Source organism: Ursus americanus, chromosome 1 (genome assembly GCF_024610735.1).
Source record: "Ursus americanus isolate L20-20 chromosome 1, mUrsAme1.1.p, whole genome shotgun sequence".
Classification (NCBI taxonomy): domain Eukaryota; kingdom Metazoa; phylum Chordata; class Mammalia; order Carnivora; family Ursidae; genus Ursus; species Ursus americanus.
In genome coordinates this window covers 37,527,871-37,545,060 of record NC_142127.1, presented here as the reverse complement: position 1 = coordinate 37,545,060, position 17,190 = coordinate 37,527,871, and the positions used below count along the sequence as shown (strand labels likewise).

General features: G+C 42.6%; 1 protein-coding gene across 7 annotated transcripts in view; it reads left to right on the top strand.

The window, feature by feature from the left end:
- ACVR1 (activin A receptor type 1) overlaps positions 1 to 17,190 on the top strand; it is a 128,965-nt gene that overhangs the window by 85,012 nt on the left and 26,763 nt on the right. For all 7 annotated transcript variants that reach the window (XM_087860890.1, XM_045781575.2, XM_045781559.2 and 4 more), the window contains 4 exons: positions 2,584 to 2,847; positions 5,105 to 5,316; positions 8,745 to 8,844; positions 12,676 to 12,822. In XM_087860890.1, the coding sequence (XP_087717016.1) occupies positions 2,584 to 2,847; positions 5,105 to 5,316; positions 8,745 to 8,844; positions 12,676 to 12,822 (723 nt within the window). The remainder of the gene's footprint in view (positions 1 to 2,583; positions 2,848 to 5,104; positions 5,317 to 8,744; positions 8,845 to 12,675; positions 12,823 to 17,190) is intronic.

Below are 17,190 nucleotides of genomic sequence, written 5' to 3'. Positions count from 1 at the left end.
TCAGGGGCGCCTGGGTGGCTCAGTCGTTAAGCGTCTGCCTTCGGCTCAGGGTGTGATTCCAGCGTTCTGGGATCGAGCCCCACATCAGGCTCCTCTGCTGGGAGCCTGCTTCTTCCTCTCCCACTCCCCCTGCTTGTGTTCCCTCTCCCGCTGGCTATCTCTCTCTCTCTGTCAAATAAATAAATAAAATCTTAAAAAAAAAAAAAAAAGTAGAGTTCAGTCTGAGTGTACATGAAAGGAATTATTATTGCTATCATCTTATTTTTTTTTTTAATTCACATTTTTTTATTATAACCACAAGATGTCATTAATTGTTTTGTACCTGGACCATCCGTTTCCATAGGTTCAATGATGAGCAAGGCGTCTGTTGTCTCGCGTTACCTGTTTGTGGTTGCTCCTACTGGACCACAGGTGCAGTGAGTTGAGGAATCCATACACCTCAGTCCCTTATCAGTCCGTGAACAGCTGCTCTCGTACCTTATTTTCATTTTACCCCTTCATCCTAACACTGACCCCATAGCCCCTGTGTTAACAGACACAAGCTCTTTAATGTGTTAGTATGTATCTTTGGATACCTTTGACTTTTGAAAATATTTAGGATTTTAAAATACATGTTTGTGTTTCAAATTTTCATAAATGCATTATTGCCTAGTTTTAAAATGTAGTATTTTAGATTCCTGCTGTAGATCACAAACAAATCAACATGACACCGTTAACTCTCCCCCTTACCCTGCCTATCCATTTCCCTCCAGAGTCATCACCTGTTGGGCAGCATAGTTGGCAACCCTCAGCCCAGCTCTGTGCCATCAAAGAGTGGCAAGCATGTCTAGACTCCCTAGAAATATTATCTTTCAACTCACTTTTGGCAAGTGTAAACTTTTTGCTGGATTATGTCAACAGATATATGTTTCTCATCCTCATAGAAATAGATTGGTGCTGGAATTTCTCGAGGCAGGGAAAATAAAGACTATCTTTTGGCTCATTAAAATTTTTGCTCATTAAAAATGTCTGAGGCTCTTGATTCTCGGGGGTGAGACTGGTGACATACATACCCTGTCAGCGGCTATTTTGGATTTTCTGCTTTCAGGCATGTCTTTGCTCTTGGATGAGCCCCTTGTGGTTTTCAAAAGAACTAGCAAGTCAATTATAAATAGAAGGCTTGTGTCTGTGTGTCTGCATGCACTTACTCTGTGGGATGAGGCACCCACATTACAGTGGGTAGTGAACTATTTTTCACTTCTTTGAAGAGGGAAGAAGAAAGATTAAGAACACTTTTCTCTTTTTGAGATAACCCACGTCTCTACACACACCCACACAAATCTGTGTAAATGAACTTGACATTTTCAAAGACCTTACCTTAAGGTCTCCTCTTGAAAGCACAGCCACCCGACCTGTTATTTTAAGAAAGAAGCAGTTATCTCACAGACCTGCTATAGAGGGTTCAAGAATTAAAAGGCAGTCAGTCTGTGCCATAGACCTTCGGAGGGAGCTTTTGAAAGCTGGCTTTCTTTACATGAACGCTGCTTCAGAACCTCTAGGACTTGGCTGTTTACATTCTATCTTCACTTTCCTTCCCGACTAGTGCAAACTGTTGGGACCAGCAAGTCTGAACTGATCATTCTAACAAGGGAAGGGAAAAGAAAGAGTGATTTGAAAAATTAGATTGCAAATGAGTGTTTCCTGAGAAAGATAATTAGGAGGTCTGATTAGGTGGCTTCACTGATGGATGATACTTTTCGGCCTCTTTCCATCGCACCTTGGACCTACCAGGTGTGGACTGCTCCTATGGTCCTACCTGTTACCTTCCTCTTAAAACATTGTTCTCTTCCCTCTGTCTCCTTGTACCCTCATCTTCAGTAATCGGCGCCAGTTTTTTTTTTTCTGCCAGTCAAAAATGTGGAAGCAGCTATGAATTTCCATTGTAATCAACATGAAAACTTCAGTGTTACTACTGTTGAAAAATTAGTCTAAACATCTAGCTGCAAATATTGGTAAGAAATATTTGTAATTATAGGCTGTGTCCTTGGCAACTCTTTGATTATACTGGTAAATTACAGATAACGGCAGGAACACCAGCATTCCTTGTATTACTAGTTGATGGGTTAGTATGAAGTTGCCAGGAACTGGTATTAACAATTGCCATATATTTAGGAGCCTTCTTTTTTTTTTTACATAAAATAAAAGTGATGAGCATTATGTTCTAGAAGAATGTTTTATTTTGATGCAAGAAAATTGGGATGCAAGAGCCCATCAGGCTGAAGATAACGTGAAAACCACAGTGGGGGAAGTTCATTGTCAGAAGCCTGTGGGTACATGATAACCATTTTTTGGCCTGTATGATCTAAAAGAGTACACAGCTCGTATAAATGCACTCACATATTGAAAGGTGATTATTATTTGGTTGTTGGTCAAGTGAGAGATACAAGATAACAAAATGCGGACATCACGGCCAACGATGATTCTTGGCCTGACTTCCTGTTTGGTAAAGGTGTTGTAATGGTCTTGGAAAAACTGTCTTGTTCCACTAATGGGAATAAAACCCATGTAGTGATTTTTTTTCCCCTTCCTCTTGCTCCTTTGCAGATGAGAAGCCCAAGGTGAACCCCAAACTTTACATGTGTGTGTGTGAAGGCCTCTCCTGTGGGAACGAGGACCATTGTGAAGGCCAGCAGTGCTTTTCCTCACTGAGCATAAATGACGGCTTCCATGTCTACCAGAAAGGCTGCTTCCAGGTCTACGAGCAGGGGAAGATGACCTGTAAGACCCCGCCATCACCTGGCCAAGCTGTGGAGTGCTGCCAAGGGGACTGGTGTAACAGGAACATCACGGCCCAGCTGCCCACTAAAGGTTCCCATGGACTTTTCTATTTCTAGATCAAGGGTTCCCATTGGTGTTGTTCTGATTCTTTGTGGGTTAAAGATGGAAGTAGCCACAGGGCTTTCCTCCTACTCTTTGCACTAAAGGCCTTGAGTGACAAGAAAGGTAGCTCTAGGTGAGGAAGGGAAAGGCATGGCCTTTTGGAGTCTAAAAGGAGGATAGATCTTTGGGTAAGTGAGCAAGGTAATGGCCACCGTGGGGACGGCTTGGCTGACCGGATCTCTCTTGGGAGACATGTGCAGGTGAACAGCTCCTTTTTCTGTCCAGGAGCCATGATATCATAATTTTGGAAACAGTTCTGCTTGGTAAATATTCATCTCTATGTTGAGTGTGTAGGAAGGAAAATGGAACAAGACTCTGGTGGCTGGGTGGAATGGGTTTCCTTCTTCATGAGGAAAGAGACAAAGCCTCACCAAGTTTTGCTCCCATATCTGATTTCCCAGTGAACCATCACTGAAGCTTGAAGCTGGGTCAGATTTCACACGAACCTGGTAGTTCATGTGGAATCTTCTCCATGTTGTATTCGTAAGGATTCCATATCTAGTGGAAATCAGTCTTCCTCTGAAACTATTACCCCATAAAATGAGCCCTAATTTGCTGTCTCAAAGTCCCTACAAATATTAATGTTCCTTAGGCTTTGTAGACTCATTCCAAGCCAGTGGATTCTCTTAACCTACAGTACATTTTTAATTGGCATAATTATTTGATTTTACACTCACAAAAGAAGAAATGAACCAAAAAAGTGGAGTGGGAGAGGCTACTGGGATCGCCCACTGCCAGAAATGGCAGCTAGCCAGGGAGGAGACAGAAAAATGAAAAAAAGAAAAAAGAAAAACCAGATACAAGATTATGCTGTGCAGTAGTTCAGTTATGATGATGACCTGAAGGCATATAGAAAATGTTAATTCTGATATGCAAATGGGGTTGAATAATAAAAGACGATTTTTAAAAGAGAGATTAAGTATTTAAATGGCTAAAACTAAAAGGGTACTTGATGGAATAAACTTTACTCTTAACCTTTGTGAATTAAATTGTAATTAACGGAGTCGATGGACGTGAAGAAGTATCTGTTCTCACACAAAAGTTAGACCTACAGCGTGGAAACTTCCTAATCTGCAGAGCACTCTGCAAGACTCTGAGTTGTAGCAGAACATTTATTTTCTTTACTTAAGGAATTTCTAATTCAATTAGGGAGGCACCATATTTATAATTTAATGTTGTATATAATTAGTTTTACACTTTATCGTACAAATGACATGTACCATGGGGTATTATGTGCCAAGTCGTTGATTAATTTGGATTTGGAAACTTAAAAGAAATGTAGAAAGGCTGTCAGGCTTGCGGAAGGATTGTGGGTTGTGGAAGGAGGCAGAGACGTGAAGAAGGCATGTGGGGAAGACCAGGGCTTTTGGTGATACCGTATCTTAAGGGGTCTGACATTCAGAGATCATTATTGTTTGGGGACCTTTTAATTATGGACCATCACTATCCAACCAAGACATTTTTTTTTTATTTTATTTAACTCTCTAGGCAAGTAGAAAGTCTTTGTGTGTATTTGCCCGAGTGGTATGTGAGTGTTGGAGTGAGTGCACGGATGTTTGAATGGGTGATGTGATAATGCCGAGCGAGGGGGTGAATGAGTGATTAGGCGAGAGAGTGAATCAGTGGATGGATGTTTTGAGTAAAAGAATATTGGATAAGTGAGTAAAAGAACAGATGAATGAATCGGTTCCTAGGCAGAAATCGTGATGTGGAAAGATCAATGAGAACTCCGTGGTAGACATCCAAGATACACTGAGGAGAGGGACCACAGATTGGGTAATTTGTTTTTAACTCAGATAGCACTTTCTCCTAGGAATATTACATCATAATCTCTGTCTGTAAGGGCTAAGGATGAAATATTTGTATAGATCAAATCTGCGTTAGTAAGAGTAGTACCAGAGATTTGTGTAGTACTTCATATCCTCAGTGTACTTCCACATATGTGCATTAGTATGGTTGGTTCTTGGTGGATTTTTTCCAACTCCGGTTGTGCCGAAATGAATCATGGTTCAAAGGACTGGGCCGTTGGCCAGGTATTAGGAAGTATTTTAGTTTTTAACAGTTTGTGACTTGGGAGACCCGGTGGTCAGGCTCACGAGCTACTTGTTAGGTATCAGTTATGCTAAATAATCAGTAAACCTTGATCCTTACAGCCAATTGCATTCCTTTTCTCCCCCATCTCCAGGGAAGTCCTTTCCTGGAACGCAGAATTTCCACTTGGAGGTCGGCCTCATTATTCTGTCCGTAGTATTTGCAGTATGCCTTCTAGCTTGCCTACTGGGAGTCGCTTTCCGAAAATTTAAAAGGCGCAACCAAGAACGCCTCAATCCCAGAGATGTGGAGTACGGTACCATCGAAGGGCTCATCACCACCAATGTTGGAGACAGCACTTTAGCCGTGAGTTGGAGACCCCAGGGAATCCCCAGCATAACGAAAATGGCGAAACATGCTTTCTTATTTCCATTGTGAAATGCTAACCAGTAGCTGGGGACTGGACAGTGTGCACACATACCACTGGTCACTTGTGTCCTTGGCAAGCCTGTGTTGGCACCTGTTTAGTCTCCCCTATGTGAGAATACTTATTTTAGACAGACATTTCTGTTCAATGAGGGAGGGGTCTTATTGTAGTAGATTCTTGGTAGTTATTCTTCTTTTGGGAGTAAGGGAAAAGGTGCGGAGAATGGTTGCCCTCTAATTTTTTTGGGGGGGGGGTTGGAGTAACTCAGTTATTCTATTTTTAGCAATAAAAGTGCTTTCAGAAAAAGCACCTTTGCTTAATATTAAAATCACTTTCTCTTCTAGATTATTTTAATACCCTGTAATTTAAGGCTTTAAAACTTGACATCCAAAAAAAGCCCCTATTAAACTTTTCACGCTCCTGTGCTGCCCCCTTGTGGAGTGCGGATTTGGTTAAATCCATGCTATCCAATAGAAATAGATGTCCCACATCTGTAATTTTAAATTTTCTAGTGGCCACTAAAAAAAAAGTTTAAAACCCCCCCACCATAGGTGATATTAATTTTAACAACATATTTTTTATTTTTTATTATAACAACATATATTTGACCTAATATATATAGTTAGTACCATTTCAACATATTAATCAGAATTTTGAATGTGCTATTTTATATTCTTTTTTGTTTTTTTGAACTCAGTTTTTAAAATATGGTGCATATGTTACACTCACAGCATATATCAGTTCGGACTAACCACATTCCACTTGCTAAAAGTCAACATGTGGCTAGTAGCTACCCTCATGGACAGCTCAGGGTCAGACACCATTGTATTTAAATGTTTTAAAGTTATTCTTTTGCGTATTTTTTCAGTGATGAAATCACATGAAAAAGTGCCTTCCTTTTTTTACTTTTAAAAATTGTCAAGTGTTAATTTGAAAGAAACTTTAAACTTTAAGTGAGAGAAAGGAACCACTTGCTATAAATAGGTCACCATAAAATGCAGAAGAGAGAATGATAACGTTCTGAAGCAATCCTATGCTGAGTCCGATCCTCCTCTGAAAAAGGTGAAGATTGGTGAGTGTTAGGTGTTAAAGACATGCTGATACCCAGTTGAGACTCTCCTTGTCATATTTGATGGAAGACCATCATGTAATAACTTTCTAATGTGACCCAGTGTTGTTTAATGTCATGGCCATGCATCAGCTAAGATCATCTCGTATTAAGTCTTGTTCTGCTAGATGACAAGCTTACGAGTGTGTGGGAGGTCTGCAGGTAAGCCTGCTCCCCACCTTCCTCTGTGCTGGAGAAAACTCGCCCTCACCGGTCTCTGTTGCTTGGGTGCTCTTCTTGGACCAACCTTAGCGAGTTGTTTAAACATTTGATGGTGGCTGATACAGGCTGAGAAATATCCCATCCTCCTGCCTTCCCCATTCTTGGGCCACCAGTCAAACATATATTTTTGTATGAAAAGCAGGAAGGAACCTTGTTTTCTTCCTTTTCCCTACCTATTTAGATTGTGGTATGGCGGAACTGGGGAAAAGAGGAGATGAGGACATTGTTTCCCAAAGTAGAGAAATGTACTTAGAAGTTTGTTTCACATATGAAGGAAAATTCAATGAGTTTATTGAATAGTAGCAAGATACGAGGCTGAATCCTGACAAAGCTTTAGCAAAGCAAGAGTCTAAAGTAGATTAATCAGAACTCCGTTCCCCAAAACTGCTAATCACCGTGGCCGATGATAAGAATATCTAGTGTAACTCACTGTGTAAGTAGCTTCTGTAAGTTTGGAAGAGGAATGGGAGTGTATGCTAAAAATAGTTTTCCCAACTCAACCATGTTAGAGGATAGTATATTGCGGTAACAATAACACAGCAAAGAACACTGTTTAAAACAAGTTGTCGTTATTGGTCTGTACTTGCTTATTTAAGTGACATGCTCATTTATGTGATTCAGCAAAGCCTGTCTCACTGAACAGCCTCCTATATTGAAAAAGCAGCCTTGGGGGCCAGGAGTTGAAGGAGATGTTCGTTAGTCTTTGGCTGATGCCAACCCCCTGCCTTAAGTCTATGAACTAGATTTAAAATCACGATTATACATTATGAAAAAAACACATTTGTTTAATTTTCAGAATTATTCTCTCAAAAAAATTGAATGAATAAAGAGAAAAAAGAACAGCAAAAGAGATGGTTAGGGAGATGTGAAACTACTTCATCTACATTCAATTTCTTGTTGATTATCCATTTTGTGGTTTTTAAGGATTCTAAATATCTTCCTTTGGATGTTCAGATTTTGGTAATTTTGCTGATCAACAGTACTTCATAGTGGTGCTCAGAGTAAGTAAAAGAAGATGAAATTCACACAAATCAATGTATTGCTTTAACAGGCCAGCTAAAATGTTTGGGAAAGAGTGAGCTTTGGGGAATGTTAGCTCAACACTACTGCCACCTGACCACCATCACCATGGGCACAATACCGTGTATTCCAAGTAATCCATTCCTGATACAAAGGGACGTCTATTCCTTGGCTTGCACTGAGAATCAAAAGGGAAAACTTATGAATGAACTAACTGGGAATTTTTTTCATAATATGTTCATTTTTAGAAGTAGGTTTGGAGCATGGTTTTATGTTTTCAATGAAAGTCTCACACCCCCCTCCCCCGATTTGTGGATAATTCACACCCAGAAATGACATTTGAGGGTTAACTTCTATGGTGCTTTTGTTCCTCACCTTCCTAAAGGGTAATCCATCCAGATGGCCCCTCTCTGCTTGAGTGTACCAGCTAGATGACCCACGTAGCCACTGGAGACTTTGCAAAGAAACAACATTAGAACAAGGAACATTGTTTGTTCCTTGTTCCTAATTTGTTTGTTCCTTGTTAGAGTTCCTTAGTTGACATGTCAACTAAAGTGAATCCTTTTATAGATTCTTATGAGCAGAGCAGAACATGGTTAGTTATGCCCAGGCCTTGGACTTGAAGGCCCTTCCCCTCTTTTTCCTCTGCTTGCTCCTCTTTCTGCTGTTTCTCCTTGTGCTCAGCCCTACTTCTTGGACTTTGTAATTTGCATCTTTGACCTTGGCCACTCAGCTTTTTTTTTTTTTTAATTAATATATATTTTTTTATTCTAAAACTCTCGACGCAAGAAAAGACAACTTATCCCTCATGAAAACCTATCATATATTAGGGAAAGGGCTAGCTTCTGGTTTTCCTAAGAAAACCAGCTCTTCCTCCAGTGGGGTTTTCCATGCACACTAACGGGCCCCCTGTCCAGGACTGGCATCTCCATGTGAGTTATAGTGATATGCATGCTCGTCGTCTAAACTGGGAGCTTTTTCTCAGTAGTTTCTTTTTCTCCTTGTCTTGAACCACAGGATTTACTGGATCATTCGTGTACATCAGGAAGCGGCTCTGGTCTCCCTTTTCTGGTACAAAGAACAGTGGCTCGTCAGATCACACTGTTGGAGTGTGTTGGTAATTCTTTTTTCTCTTCTTTGTGGGTTGTATGCAATATTAGCCCTGGCTCTAGAAGCAGGATGGAACTTGGAAAATCTGCCTTGTGTTGCCTGTTGCTCGTGAAATGACTGAGACGGTGTGGCTCTGTATCTGTCCCCCGGGACTTACGTTGGAGTGTCTCAGCTTGTTGGAATTCTTATCAAAGGAATCTATCGCTAGTTAGTATGAAGAATGGCTAGTCAAAAGCTTTTAGTTGCAAGTAAAGCCTTTGGGATGATGGGAAGGCATGAGAAGTGAATTAGCATGGCCCCTCCTGACTGCAGGCATTGAGCGATCTGAGGTGAGGAGGCGTTTGGACAGTGCACTTGCCTATGGCAGTTCTCCAAGCCCTCTCACTCTCCTGCTGCCTTTAGAAATAATGAGATAAGTTTACCAAAGCTACCTGTATAATTGCTTTGTTTAAACACAAGCAATATGCATTTCTCTATGGCCTCTCATTTTTTCCCCATCGAGGGAACATATTTATAAATAGATGCAATCATAATGTGTATACAGTGCTTGTTCCTTCTTCCAGTTTTAAGCTCGTAGACATTTCCATATATCTGTACACATCACAAATATTTTAAAAGAGTGCGTAACGATGGTCTTTTGAATGATCACTGAGTTGTAACAGGACTACTCGAGAAAGCTTTTGCATGTATTATACCTTTCTTTTGCAAGCTCAGAATACATTCCCAGGAGTTGGGGTTCCTGGGTCAGAATTTGTGACATTTTTATGGCTTGTTTATAAATTGCCGATTGCTCTCCAGGAAGATGGTGCAAAATGCCTTTTTTGGGGGGAGATGTTCTGAGTTTTCTTAGTTTTACTTGTATTTGGCAGGTATTTGAGAGTCACGTGGTAGTTGTCATTAATTTCTTTTTGGGCAGCGTGCAGGGATGGCCAGAGGGGCCGTGATAGGTTGGCAGTCTCCATACTCTTTCTGATTCTCCTGGTTTCTTTTCTTGGCAGCTCCAGTCTTCCCATCTTATGGTTTTGGGGGGTAGCTGGACATCATAGCTGCCTTCAGTACCGGGGTGCTATTCTCCAACCTTTCTCTCTGTTTTTACGGAAATCAGGACACCCCCAAACTTGATAGTGGAAAGGGGGCTAGGCAGTGTAGTCTGAGCAGCAAGTGTCACCGGTAGGCACACAGGTGACCAGCAGGAGCCTGTTGCCTTTGCTCTGGGTCTGCAGCTACTGGGACTGTCTCTGAGCCACACGTCCTGCTTCTCTTCCACGGTGGACTGTGAGTGGAGAAAATACAAATGGAAACGCCCCAAATGTGCCTATTGTGTACAACCAGGGTTTTCCTCTTGTACTGCTTAACATCCAATTTGCTTATGAACAGGGGTATTTGGGTAGGAGCCATTTACCTGCCTTGCTTACCCCCGCTCTCCTGTGCTGAGGCCGCTTACCAGTCGCAGAGCAGCCACTCTCCCTATCAGTGTTCAGAGCCCGCCTCCAGGGTCCAAAGGGCAAAACAGTATTGCACCTTTAAAAACACACACTGTTTCTGGTAGTGTAGATATTCTTGAGCATTTTTGGAAATAGCGTAAATTCAATTATAGCATTTTGTTGGTTCAGTGCTAAAGACTTTCATAAAAGCAATGCCATTTCGGTAGCTTATAGTTAGCGTTCGTGTGGTGCGGCCCTGAATAAAAATGTATGCGATGAACTGCTTGGATAGTATGTTACCATTTGGGGTCAAAGTTGGACTAGATGAGTTGTTACCAGATAGTGATTTGTGAACCCCCCCAAATTTCAGATACCGTATGGATTCCCATGGGGGCTCTGTGCCCCATACGTTTGGGCAGTTCTGCTTCTGTTTTTAGGAACTTCTGAATAAGGTTGCATTTCTAAAAAGCATTTGACAACTTAAAAGCATTTGAAAACCATTGAAGTAGGTTTCTATTTTAAATCTGTCTACTTATCCTGACATCCATCTCTGTTTTCTTTAAAAAAGAAAAAAAGAAAAAAGGATTTAAGGCAACTTTATAGTAATGTGTACAATTCTCCGGGATATTTTTTCTCTCCTTCCTAATGAGACTGTGAGGACAAAGGGCAAATAAAGATACAGACTGTAACCAAAGGCAGGAGAAGATCAGCATACTGTTTTCCAGTAGCCTGTTTCGTAGTATCTTACTAAGCACTGGCCTTCATCTTGGACTACAAATGCTGGGCAATTGCTATGACTGTATTAAAATGAGTCCTGCTCTAAATACTATTTTTGCGACCTGACAGCAGCCCACAATGATGACTTACTGGCCACATTTAACATCCTTTTGGATTAGTCATTGGTATTTCGTAAGGATACTGTTTGTCAGGAGGGAGTCTAGATTGAGTGGTTTTGATTTTGTGTCAGGACCTAAGCCTCGGGATAGACGTGCTTTCTTTCTCCATGTTTGGGTGCTCGTGGCTTAGTGTTTGAGCAAAGAGCTGTCTTCCTGTGCGTGCAGGTGGGGCTGCAGCTGCTCATTACGAGCCGTGGCTCCCAGCAGCCCCTTGCCTGGGAGGAGGCCCTGCTGCCCTGCAAGGTGTATCTCCCGCTGCATCGTTATCTAGGCGCCGCGTGCGTCTTTGCCCTGATTATACCCGGTGTTGATCCCCATGGTCTCGTGGTAATTACCTCCTCCTCCCAGCCTCCCTGATCACCCCTACCTGTAACGAAGGAGAGGAACCAAGGAGGGAGCCTGTCGCTGCCAGGCTGACAGTTGAGCTGCTGCCGCAGGAGGGGCATGCACCCCCCCAGAACCGATCACAAACTAGAGTCACCGCGTTTTGGGAAATGCTGTCTCCAAGGGGCCCTTTCGGTGTGGCCCACTTCTGGCGTCTCGGGCGCTAACAAGCAAATACCCATGACCAATGTCAGGAATCAGAACTGTTCTGGGATTATGTCTTTAAGACTGCAAATCCTCTTTTGAAATATATCCTCAGCCAAGAAATCCTGTAGGGAAGGTAGTGGCTGCTTGTCGGTCCCCTCCACAGCATCGTTGTGTGTGTGTGTGTGTGTGTGTGTGTGTGTGTGTGTGTGTATTTCTTTGGATCCTTCAGAACACGGATCTCAAACTTAATCATCTCCCTTATGAAAACCATAAATGCATATGTAAATACATAAATTTGGACTCCCAAGAAAATGTCCGCGTTGATATCGTATGAAGAGAAGGAAATCCAGTCAGCTATTCGATTTAGCCACATGTGCTTTGTGTGTGTGTGTGGGGGGGCTTTCAGCACATTGGAATCTAATACTCTGTACCATTTTGTTAGTTTTTGTTTTTTTTTTTTTGAAAGATTTTATTTATTTATTCGACAGAGATAGAGACAGCCAGCGAGAGAGGGAACACAAGCAGGGGGAGTGGGAGAGAAAGAAGCAGGCTCATAGCGGAAGAGCCTGATGTGGGGCTCGATCCCGTAACGCCGGGATCACGCCCTGAGCCCAAGGCAGACGCTTAACCGCTGTGCCACCCAGACGCCCCCCATTTTGTTAGTTTTATTAACTTTGGTGCACTTCTAAAAACCATATATGTTTCATACCTTTTAATTGAGGAATTTAGCTGTAAGCCTTGTAATTAGCAGCTAATTGTACGATGTAGATACTGAGGGTTTTGGATTTGCTATGACAGTGGGTGGCTGGAGGGGTGGGTTCCACCTCGCTTTTGTGTGTCTTCACAGGCGAAGGTTGTGGTGTTTAGATCCCTAGATTAGGTTTTTTCAAGTATACAACAGGAGGGGGTAAGAGTTGTGGGCAAGAAATGTGTTGGCTCCCTCTCCTGTCCTGCAGTCCCATGTCACCTCTGTGTTGCTCTCCCCAGGCAAAGGCAGGTATGGTGAGGTGTGGAGGGGCAGTTGGCAGGGGGAGAACGTCGCTGTGAAGATCTTCTCCTCCCGGGATGAGAAGTCATGGTTCAGGGAAACAGAATTGTACAACACTGTGATGCTGAGGCATGAAAATATTTTGGGTAAGTACAAAGATAATCCCCTCATTAATTTTATCTAGACAGAAATAATTGCCTACCTTTGCCCTCTCCGATTTGGTGTGTGTGTGAATTTGCAAGTCTCCCCTGAAAAGTGAGAATAGGAATCATCAGCATTGATATCAGGTTTAATTTTCTTTTAACACTAATTTCTTGCTTAAACCTGCAAAGAAGCTGAGTTTGAAGATTCTCCGGATGATGGAAATGAAACCATTATTGCTAATTCTTATTCTGTAGGTTGTTATTTAAGCAACAAGAATTTACCCCATATTGTTCACTTCAAGGCTTCCTCCGTTGTTCTACTTACCGCACCCTTTTTGAATATTTATTGAATCAAACTAAGAAAGCTCTTTGGACGATTTCCTAGAGATTCACAGCTCCCAGGGACATCGTAATTAAATGCACGTTCCCTCAAACTAGGCATGGTTTTTAAAGCCCAGATTTACAGAGGGATTTAGCATCCATTTTAATTTGGAAACTAAAGCTTAGAACCCTTTGTGAAATTTGTGAAGAGCCCACTGAAATACTGCCGTGGAGGGTATAAGGGATGAGAACGCCCTTGCTGCCTTTGACTTCTCTGTTTTCGGAAAGGTTTTCTCAGTGTGTTTATACTAATACATGGATGATGAATGCTGCTCAGAGTGCCTCTTTAATAGTGGATATAAAGTTTATAGAGAAACTGAGTCTACAGGACAGTGCTGGCCACTTCCTGGTGATTGGAGGAGATTTGGCTCATTGGAAGGCCATTGCTGCGATTTGTTTCTGTTCCGTTACTGCCAATTGAGTATTAAACCCGAGTCAGGTTGTCTGCCAAGAACGGTTCGACAGTTGTCTAAAGTTTTGCCTTAACAGTGTGGCGCTGTGTTCCATCTTCGAGTTGTGTGTTCTGCAGTTGTCTTCTCCCCTTGCCTTAGCTGTGGGGCCTTAGTTGTCACCCAGTCCTCCTCGCTCCTGTCGTTGCTTTTGGTCTCCCGTCTCCAGTCCATCTTGCTACCCTGAGTTATCTTTCACTGGGTAGCTGAGATACTCCTTAGAGTGTCTTTGACGACTCCTCCATTGCCTAACGTTTGTGTCTTCTGGGCCTGGCATTCCAGACTCCTTATTTGTTGGGGTCCCAAGGAGTCTCCAACACTCTCTACAAATACCCCCAGATGGCAGCCACTTTGGATATTTGCCATCACTTGGGATCGCCATGAACATTGAGGTGTCTGTGCCTTTGTTCGTGGTCCCGATCACCCCTGATCTCCACCCCGCACTCCAGCCACCCCTCCTCCCGTCACAGTGTCTCAATTCCCTTCCAGTTTCTCCCAGTGGATTTACTTGCGCTTTTCTGCACCCCCTCACTTTGCAGCCGAGCTGTGCATCCGATCGCACGCAAGCTTGCGTCACCGTTAGGCGTGTATGTGTAACAGCAGTGATCGTTACCATGCAGGGAGCACTGTTTGAGGTGCATCACATGCGTTTTCTCCATTTGGCTTCCCCGCCACTGTAAGGGGGTAGGTGCTCTTGTCCGTCTCGTTTTAACTGATGAGGAAACCAAGGTGGGAGGTTAGCAGCCCCCATCAGGTCAGCTCGTGGAGCTGAGACACACTGGGCATGTGTCTCTTAACCACAGTTCTGTACTCTCTGTGGTAGTTAGCGAGTGGAATTGTGATTCTATAGTGAGAGCATGAGATGAAGATTCATCCACAGCCAAAATTACCCTCAAATGTCCCACGTTTCCCTCTGACACTGGGACAGACAGGTCGAGCCGCAGGTAAAGCGTCAGTTGCGTTAGAAGCCGTGGTGTACAGGAAGGAGTTCTCTTTAAACAGTGGAATGACTCCTTTGGGGCAGGGGCACATACTCTTTAGAAGTATGTGGGGTCTGAGATTCATTAAAGGAAGGGCATGTTCAGGCACCTGTTCTCGTTCTCATGGGCTCACAGGTTCATTGAGCAAAATGTGCTACATATTGCTGGGCTATGCAAACAGTCACTTTGTCAGTGCCCTTGAGTTAAATGAACTGTGATACCATTCCACTGTCCACTGAGGGCAAGAATCACTTCCATGGTTTTTGCCTTCACACGCAGTACTAAGGACAGTACCTTGTACATGCTAGGTGCTCGGTAAATATTTATTAACTTGGATTTAATCATAAGAGAAATCTGTAAGTCACCTTTGCAGTATGATTCGTGTGAGAGGTGAGGTTCCCTTAGAGGGACCACATAGGGCAAAACATTGTTCATTTCTTATTACCCGGTGATCCAGGGAAATTCTGTATTCATGAGGTTTTTCTACCTTCATCATACTTAAGCTATATGGACTGATTTTACTGTGTAGTTCTTTTGAGTTTAAGAAAGCTCATAGAAATGCACCAGTTTTTTTGTTTGTTTGTTTGTTTGTTTTGGGTTTTGGTTTTTTGGGGGGCGAAACTTGGCTAAAGTTCTTTCCTTGCTTTACCAGTTTTCTGGATGTAGAGACTTCAAGGCTTTCTGTGATCATTTCCTTTTCTGTCAAAGGAGCATCTTGTATCAAATACTGGATCATGATTTCCCTCCTACCCTGGAGTATTGCTAACTCTAGTCTCTCAAAATAAATAAATCACACACACACATCTACACATATATGCATACATATAAAACTCTGGGCCCTCATTGTTTATCCTCCTACAACAATATCTTTCAAATGACTAGATTTGGCTTTCAACTCTTCCTTCCGCTCTGTCTGGTATAGAAGTCAACAGACAAGGGGGGTAATGGGAGGCTGTGCTGGGTGGTGGCAGGAACAGTGGCCAGGGGATTGGAGACGCTGGTTTCTACTCTCAGCACCTCTAACAGGCCCACTCTGTGACTTTGGGGCAAAGTTATCTGTTTCTGAGCATTCTTTCGCTCATTACTAAGACCAAGGGAGTTGAGTTAATGTGAGAATTTTACTCCAAAGTCTCACCTTACATGCTTTTAAAAACAATGGTAGTAAAATATAAAGCTTACTATTTTAATCATATTAAGTGGAGAGTTCGGTGACATCGGTACATTCACACTGTGTAGCCGTCACCAGCCTCCGTCTCTAGAACTACCCCGTGCTCTGGAGAGGTACCGCCTCAACATTTAATCAGACTTCCCTGAGACCCGGTGGCAGTCAAGGACGTTACCCGCAAAAGATATTACATTGCAGAATTGTTGTGGTTTTAATTGAACCCTGAGCTATTCTGAAATGTAATAGTAACCAGCTATTCTTGATACTTCCTGTGTTAGGCATCATATGAAGCACTGTACCTATAATTAACTCTTCTATTCTCACAGTACCCCTTTTGAGGTTGCTGATGACGTTATCCTTATCTTACAAATGAGGAAACCAAGGTGGAGATTTTATAGGACTTGTGTGAGGTCACCCAGCTCGGAAATGGTGGAGCCAGTCTTGGCAGCCAGCGGTCCAGCTCTGGGGCCCCGTGCTCTGCAGCCCCCGGGCCCACTTTGTGATGGCCTCAGTCCTCAGCTGTCATAGCTGCCCGGGGCCTGGCTCCTGGGAGAGTCGCCAGGGACAGGCTCACAAGGGCCATGGATGACCTCACTTAAGATTTTGGGTTTTATTTTCCTTCCTGAGGAGCCTAGAAGGATGGCTTTGGCCGTTAAATTAAGAGGCTTTTGCTCTAATCACTTTCCCTCCCCGTTATGAACACATCCAATGGCTGTGCCAGTGTTCAGCCTTCACTAACACTAGAGTGCTTTGACCGAAAACGCAAAAATGCCATTAAAATGCTCTAGCATTTTGAAACAAATGTAGTTCTGTAATTCACACTTGGGAGATAAACAGTTAAAAAAAAAATCCTGCCTGTTAAAAAGTTATTTTTCCGGAAGGTCTAGAGCATAATTAACGGGACAGACAAAATCCTCCTCTAAGACCTAAGGGGCTTAGGGAAGGTGAGAGCATAAATATTTATTTATTATTTATTTATCTATTTATTTATTTAATCAGAGGCTCTTCTCCCTTGGGCAGAGAAATCAGTAGAGGCTACATAAATACACAACAGTAATTTCATTTCTTTTGAGTGGTACTTATAGTTTAGAATATTTATTTTTGAAAGCCATTAACAGTTCATATCATTTGGTTTAAAATGATAAAGTAGAAATGTTTTCTTTAGTAAGAATAACTAGCAACTGAGTACACATTTCGATTATTCGTATCATGGCCAGTGAAGGGCCCCAAGAGAAATCGCTGTGGGGCCACAGAGATGGACTGGAGACAAGGATGGAGTGAGAGTCTGAGGCTGCCCGTGGGAACTGGCTCGGAGGGCGAGGGAGAGAGATGTAGGGGTCCAGGTGCGGAAACTACTTTGTTCACTTCGCAGATGTCCACTGGATACAAGTGTCAC